An 8040-nucleotide genomic window follows, 5' to 3' on the forward strand; every position below is an offset into this window, starting at 1 on the left:
TATACCAGACTGAAACAATAACCACACCAAGCCTGTTAATTTCAAACATTATATTATTTTCTCCACGTTGACTTTGAAACAACCTCATAAACCAAAGAGTAAGAAAGAGCATGCTCGGGCATGCAATGATGTCACAACATGATGATGCCACCGGGTGCGAAGTATAAAACATACAGTAGCAGAGTTTGTTCTTCGTATCATTCAGAAACTCGGGGACGTCTCGGTACCCGCTGAGAGGTAAAAGCTAGCGTTTATTTTACACCGCCCTCCGCGCCCAGCCCCGCCCCGCCGAGAGGGCAGGAGCTCACAGACCGACACCAGATTGAGCAGGCTAAACAAACATGCTGGAAGGARGTCAATAAATAAATATATAATTAAAATAAATACATATAAATCTCATCCGGACCAGAGTGTGTCTGAAAATGACACGGCGCGACTGGTCCAAAAAGAGGAGGGGAGTGGCGAGGAGAGAGAGAGAGACCAAACAGTGCATGCCATTTTTAGGATAAAGACGGGAGGCGGAGCTCTCCTCTAAGCCCCGCCCACATTTAGTGTTTGTTTTTTTTTTAAATCACGGTCCGGTTAGAAATTAACATTTCAGGGGGGGAATGAATAAATACGAGGCACTCAGCATTCTCTCTGTCTTGCAAACTGCAAAAAGTAACAAAGTCGGATAATAATGACACATCGACATATATATTAGAATTAGTGGTTATAACATAACAGTCTCCAGGCTGTACAAAGGGGCTGAAACCTCCTCGGTTACTTTATTCTCTGCGTGCTGATGCGTGTGTGTGTGTGTCGGTGTGTGTGTGTGTGTTTGGAAGTATAAATCCCACCCACTTTTATCCTTTATCGTAAATTCAGGCGTGTGCTTGCGTCCGATTCGGGGAATCAAAACGCGAATGACGGATGAAATGCGGGGGGGTGGGGGGAGAGGGCAGAACCGAGTCGATTTAAAGGGATAGAAACACAGCCTCATGCAACGGCTGAAAACAAAAAGATGATGACAGAGCCCTTTAAAATGGATCTACTCTTGCAGCATAGTTTTGTACGTAGCGCATAGTGCCGATAAGACTGGAGAGGGGAGGAAGGGGTTAAAGGATGGAGAGTGAGCCATGCTCTTGGCTAGCACGGTCGTCATGGTAACCAGGAAACAAGGGTTGCTATATTCTCGTGTAGACCGGCGCCACCTTGAGTCCGTCGGCGATGGACACCCATGCAGGTCCCGGTTAAAAAGCGTCTTCCTCCTCGTTGTGTTTGCAAGCTCAAAACAAGCGTCTAGAAAAAACAGGGAGGAGAAAACCGAAACGGGGAGAGACCAACGATAGAAAGGCTCTGCTGCGTCCGGTCCGTCTCAGTTAGTGACATAATATACCGTAGTCATCAATAAATCTTAAGATTATAACTGCATAATGTTTAAATAAAGAAGTGGATGAAAAGAATGGCTACTCCAATATTGAGTAAAATGACCAAAACCACCAGAATAGAGCTGGAGCCCTAGAAGACAAAACAAGAGAAGAAGAAACGGTTAGTTCACCTTGTTGCTGGGATTTAACAGGATAAATATTGTTACGTTTTCTAGAAACAGAAATTAAGGTTTTAAGTTTTTTTCCCCCCAAAAAAATTGTTGGATGAATCTGTGATTAAATGGACAAATATGTTTGATTTGTGTTCAGCATGTGTTAAAAATATTTAACATATTTAAAAACATATATTTGAATAATTTAGCCCTTGCTATGAAAAGAAGGTCGGCCATGTTGATATGAGAGAAAACTGTAGTTCTGAAGAAAATGGCCGCTTAATTAATTAATCTAGAAGTTGCAGGGAAATTATTATAGATAATTGTAGATTATCTATAATCCACGCTGCATGTTTGGTTTTTTTATTTAGAGGAAAAATCTGATATTTTCTAAAAAAAAAAAGAAAGAAAACAAGGCAGTTTATGAGTTCAAAAGGTTGAAAATTTGTGAGAAATAATTCAAATATTGAGATTAATCTTTGAAATTTTCAAGAAAAAAAATTGAAATTTCTGAGGTTGTGAAATAAATTTTTTTTAGATTTTTGGCAGAAATAAATTTCTTTTTTCTATCTTCAATGGCCTTAAAATGCAGCTGGATAATGCAGCTAATAAAACATTAATTCAACAAGTGGATAATTTAGCCCGTTATGGAAAGAAGGTCGGCCATCTTGATGCAACAGAAAACTGTAGATCTTAAGAAAATGGCTGCTGAACGAATCTAACAGCTGACAGGCGGTTAATAATAACSCAGCAGGTGTGGCGTTAACCTGAGGGAAACGGACTCACTGAGTTTGATTTGAGAGCCAGATGCTCTCCTTCCTGCTCCAGAGTGATGGGCTGAGACTTTAGGGGCGGGGAGAGGGTGAGGTCCCTGTGCAGCGGCCACTCCTCCAGCTCCGGCGCCACATTCAGGTTGTCCAGCATCTGCACAGAGTCCGTGGAACCCTCCCTGACCGGCCGAAGGCCCCGCGACCGCAGCCGGTTGTTCTTGGGCGCCGGCGACTCCGGGCAGTGCAGCCTCATGTCGACGGTGTAGTCGTTCATCCGCTCCTCGTCCTGCTCTGTGAGGCGGGAGTGGGTGGGGCTCCAGCGCAGCGTGCTTTCGGCCGCCCACCCCCCGCCGAGGCCGTCCAGCCGCTGGTCGATGACGGCGTGSTCCGTCAGCTTGTGGTTGGAGGGGTTGTGCTGCTTCGGATGGTGGTTGGAGTAGACATGCTCTCGGGCGTTGGCGCTGGAAGAAACGTGGTCCTTTGCGTGGTGATTGGAGGAGATATAGTCCTGGGGCTTGTGATTGGAAGAAGCATGCTCAGAAGTCTTGTGATTGGATATGTTGTGTTCGAAGGCCTTGTGATTGGATAAGATGTGGACCTGCGGCTTGTAGTTGGAAGAGGCGTGCTCACAGGCCTTGTGATTGGTGGAGGARTGATCCCATGTCTTGTGATTGGACGACGAGTACTCCCTCGACTTGTGATTGGAGCTGGCATGCTTGGACGGCTTCTGGTTGGGCAGGGAGTGCTCCCACGCCCGGTAGTCCCGCGGCTTGTGACTGGATGAGGGTTTCTCCCGGGGTTTGTGATTGGACAGAGGGGCTTGCTGCTCGTGGCCGTTGATCTGGGTCTCCTGCTCCTCCAGGAGAGACGGCGTGGTTGAGCGGCTGCTGCCTCCCCGCTCCGCGTCAGTCCAACTGTTGGCGCCGGGCCTTGGTAGGTCCACCCCACGCCCCTCTACCAACACCTGAATTTCAGCCCCGCCCTGATCGTCCACTGCGCTCTGCCGCATGAAGCAGGCGTTTCTGGGCCGGTGGACGTGCTTCTGCGGGCTGCGAGGGGGCGAGGTGGGGACGCTCAGCACGGGGCTGAGATCAGGTGTTGTTACAGGCGGCGTGGTGTCCGGAGTGCACAGCTCCGGACTGTCTGTTCCCGTGGAGATGACCTCGTGGTCTTTGTCCTTGGCGTCCTGGTGTTTGAGCGCCTGACATTCGAGCCCTAGGAGAGCAGGAGAGCGGGACCGGTGAATTAATTTGGCGAAGATCCACAGCGAAACCCACAGAGAGAAGGTGTTTGAGTGCTACTGGCATGCAGGGAAGCAAAGAGGCGATGAGCTGCAACAAAATGAACCTTATGCTACTGATATTTATAGGATCGCAACAGCAAACTGCTAAATTTCTCAAGAAATTTAAAAGAGGCGAGCCGAAGTGTCAGTAGAAATTAGCATCGATGCTAAGGTTAGCTAAAATGTAGCCAGTAGCATGTGGGGTAGCACCAACATGTTGACTAACATGGATTTACTCCATTCGTTATACAAGCAATATTGTGAAAGCTAAAATTAGCATCAATGCTATCAATGCTACAGCTAGCTTAAATGCTAACAGAATCATTTAAGCGGCAATTAGCTTAAATGCTGTCAGTAGTTTGTAGGGAAACAATTCAAACTAAATATTTAGTTTGCTTACTAAGCATTTAGTTTGGAACTATATATTTATTTAGCAAGCTAAATTTGTAGCTCCATGCTAAAGATTTAGTTAGCAAGCTAATTTTTTAGCTTTTTAGCTAAATATTTAGCTTGTGCCTAAATAATTTGCTTGCTAAATAAATATTTAGTTTGAAGATACTAAATATGTTTGTTTTGAGCTAAATATTTACTTAGAAAGCTTATTATTTAGCTTGCTAACTAAATATCTAGTTTGGAGCTGCTAAGTATTATTTAGAGCAAATTATTTAGTCCAAATTATTAGTTTGGATCTATACATTTACTTAGCAAGCTAAATATTTAGCCCTGAACTAAATATTTAGCCCTGAACTAAATATTTAGTAGCTCCAAACTAAATGAACAAGTTGAAAACTATACATTTGAAATTAAAATAAAATATGATTCAACAAATTACTAATTTCACTTCTTTACCTTCTTGGCTCAAATTTGCCTCAAACGGCGCCTCAGCTGAGCTTGTGTTTGAACTCCACTGACTCCTGATCATGCATTGCTGTTCACACACTGTGGATCCTATTTACAGCAGTTTTCTGACATCCAGCAGTCAGAGTTATAACCCAAAATGTCTGAAATTGCTTGAATTTAATTCCATAACCTTAAGGTGTTTAGAGTATGCAGCCCCACGCAGCTGGTTACCGCAGTGGCTCTGATGCATGAAGGAACCGGCGCTGGTGCAGCTGCGTTTGGTTTCTCACCGTTGCCGTAGATATGGAAGGAGGGCGAGAGCTGTTTGGCAGTTATCCGGGCCAGTCGGCACTCCTCCATCGCCTTCTGCGCCACCCTTTCAGCGGCCTCCGCCTTCCCGCGGGCGTGGCTCATCCTGACCCAGACAGGCAGACACAGGAATAGAGGTCAGCTCCTCCAGAGCCACCAGGGCCGGGTCACGCTCTCTTATTTATCGCCAGCTTTTTGGACCAGACGTTCTTATAACACGCATTTTATCCAGCAATCGTACCAGCGGATTAAGACAAGGAGACAGTAAGAGGGCTGAAACAATGAATCGCTATGAACTGATTATTAAAATCGTCAACTAAATTAATAATTGGTTAATCATTAAATCAAGAACATAGAATCAATTAAGAAGCAGTTTTCTGAAAGAACATATCCAGAGCAGTAATTAAACAAAATTGCACATTAACTAAATATTTAGTTTGCAAGCTAAACATTTATAACTAGGTAGTTCAAAGTGCTTTACACAGAAATACAGAGTCATAAAGACGACGCCTCTCAGTAAAGCAGTAAAATGTTGTCATGACGTTTCAAAAGCAACTCCAACCAGCTGGGTTTTTACTCTGGATTTAAAGGAGCTCAGTGTTTCGGCCGTTCTGCAGTTTTCTGGAAGTTGGTTCCAGATTTGTGGAGTATAGAAGCTGAATGCTGCTTCTCCGTGTTCTGGTTCTGCTCTGCATTCAGAACCAGAAGACCTGAGGCATCTGGTTCTGGTTGATCCAGGCATGTATGTTTCTGTGGTTCTGGGATATTTGGTTCCGTCTTACCGTGACATGGCGATCTCGGCCTTCTGCTTGGCGATCTCGGCGGCCTTCTCGGCGGCCTCCACCGCCCGGTCCACCTTCTCCCGGATCTTGCTGGCCCTCAGTGGGATCAGGTTCTTCCGCTTCCCGCTCACCAGGACGTTCTGCTTGTACTTCCCTTCCTCCTTGGTGCCGTCGGGGAACGTGGTGCAGCCGTAGCCGTGCCGCTTGTTGGCGCCCCACTCCCCGGCGTAGTGCAGCCCGTCGGAGCGCCGGCTCACGCCCCAGCCGGCCCGCTGGTCGCTGCGCCACTCCCCGGCGTACATTTCGGTGACTGTGGCGTCCACCGGGGCGCCCTGCTCGCTCTCGCTGGCGTTGGAGTGGATGTCGGAGGCGGCGGAGCTGACCGTGCTCATGCCGGCCTCGCTGCAGAACGAGCTCTGCTTGCTCAGCTGGCTGGCCAGGGAGCTCTTGGACTCGGACCGCCGCAGCTTCAGCCCGCTCAGGATGGATTGCCGGAACCGACCCTTCCTCTTGCGCTGCCGGTCCGCTTCGCTCGACGTCGTCAGGGCGAACCCGCCTCGGCCCACCGGGCTCCCCGCCAGCCCGGCCACCACGCCGTCCGTGGGCGTGGTGGCGACGCCGTCCTCCATGGCGGCCGGCGGCCCGTGGCTGTGCTCGGAGCGGAGGGAGTTTATGGAAGTCCTCAGAGGGAAGAGGATGACGGCGGCCATGCCGTACGGGACGCTCTGCCGGACGCCGTAACCATGGCGCATCCCGGCCAGCCACTGGCCCTGRTAGGTTCCTGAGACAAGAACAAGTCAGTTTCAGACTWCRACACGTCACCATGTCTCCATTAACCATGAAATGCATAGTTCCCACAAGACTGAACCGCCATCTTGGTAGGCAAGAGCTGAAYCRCGGCTTTGAAACCAACAAAAAGAAAGTAGAAAGAAAGAAAATCTTTGATTATTTCTGAGATAAATGTCAAARTTTCATATTTTTTTGTCAGAAACGTACCTTTGTTCTATCTACAATGACCCTAAATATGCCGTTAAACATTCATAAAAGCTGAAATGACAGAAGATAAAAACGTTTTCGCCTTCCTCCCCCCCCTCTGACCGTCTCCAGATGAGTTTCTGTTTTCATTCTCCAGGACAGGAAGTGGCGTTAAGCTCTCAGCCTGTCAGTTAAACTCGGCTCCTGCTGATGAAGTTGGTTTTTTCAGACCCGTTTCAGCGTCTGACGCCTCTTCCTTCAGGAACTGTGACTTCAGCTGCGCCTGACTCAGAGATAAAACTAACCAATCAGCCAGAAAGACTGAGACCAGAGCTGACTGGGCGATTCTTTTGATTAACTGTTTGAATATATGCAAAAAAAAATCTTTATTTTTTAATGTTTCTTGCTCCGTAATTTACTTTTAGTTTGTTATTTTTAAGTCAACTCCCTGTAATATTTCCTTTTGTCCCTTCTGAACTCAAAACTTCTTGCAAATTTCAACATTTTCATAATTTGCTTTGTTTCCTAATAATGACACTGAAATTGAATTGATTTGAATGAATTTGGACCAAACTTGATTCAACAGATAAGCTAAATATTTTGCTTGCTAATTAAGTATTTAGTTTGGAAATTTGACATTTATAAATGAATGAATGAAACGGCAACCAAACAGCCAAGCAGTAGCAGAAAAATGGCTCCTGGTTTTTTATCAAAGACAAAAGAGRAATCCTCCGACCGCTAAAATCTGAGGCACCTCTACTCTTTCTTTACATTTCATGTAGTGGAAGGTTTTCGTGTCGTTTCCTTCAGCGGTTCTTGGCGCAGCGCCCCCACAGGCCAGGAGGGGAACAGGTTGCTCAAAGGGTTTCGTTGGTTTGGCTCAGAGTAATGTTAAGTACGGCAGCGTATTAGATACAGAAAAGGGAGAGCACATTTCCGTCAAAACACACAGAAACTTTCTAGAAAAAACAAATTAATTTTTGAGATAAAACAGTTTAAAATATAATAAAAACAAAAAAAGGGGTGAATTTCCGCCAACGACAACAACTCTAAGATATTGGAGATAAATTTTTTCATTTATCTCAAAAATTTTCTAGAAAAGACCGAATTTTTTTTTCAAAATATAAAACTTTTGGTTTTTGGAAATTTKCTGAGTTTCAAACGTTTCCAATTTTCCACGTCTGGAACTCAGAAATGTCCTTGTTTTTTGTTGAAAGTTTCTCAGATTAAGCTTTTCGGCAGACATTTTTAAYTTTTCAAACTCTAATTTCCTCTTTTTCTAGAAACATTTTGGGGGCGGGGTGAGACTTACTGCTCTTTTATTTTCTATCTACAATGGCTGCAACGTCTCAGTCGACCGGAATATGAGGCGGGAAAACATTTGTTTTTAAGTGCCGCTGCTTTAAATGCTGTTTTGTTTTCTAACCTGCAGCTGGGATGAAAACCGGCTTAATTTAATCTCAATCTGATTCAGATTAACGAGGCGCAGCCTCTGCACCGTCCGGCCTACATTACAACCCCCAGACGTCTGGAGACAAAAACGAAACAAAACGCAGGAGA

At 45.8% G+C, this 8040-nt stretch overlaps 1 protein-coding gene across 1 annotated transcript in view; it reads right to left on the reverse strand.

Annotated features, from left to right (window-relative positions):
* Window positions 1-35: 35 nt before the first annotated feature.
* The window catches only part of jph3a (junctophilin 3a), a 14945-nt gene continuing 6940 nt past the window's right edge, over window positions 36-8040 (reverse strand). The window contains exons 2-5 of the mRNA XM_008406062.1: window positions 5506-6286; window positions 4705-4829; window positions 2309-3507; window positions 36-1500 (exon numbers count right to left, since the gene is read on the reverse strand). Coding sequence (XP_008404284.1) covers window positions 1420-1500; window positions 2309-3507; window positions 4705-4829; window positions 5506-6286 — 2186 coding nt within the window. The 3' untranslated portion in view covers window positions 36-1419. The remainder of the gene's footprint in view (window positions 1501-2308; window positions 3508-4704; window positions 4830-5505; window positions 6287-8040) is intronic.

This window comes from Poecilia reticulata, linkage group LG3 (genome assembly GCF_000633615.1).
Source record: "Poecilia reticulata strain Guanapo linkage group LG3, Guppy_female_1.0+MT, whole genome shotgun sequence".
NCBI classification, from domain to species: Eukaryota; Metazoa; Chordata; class Actinopteri; order Cyprinodontiformes; family Poeciliidae; genus Poecilia; species Poecilia reticulata.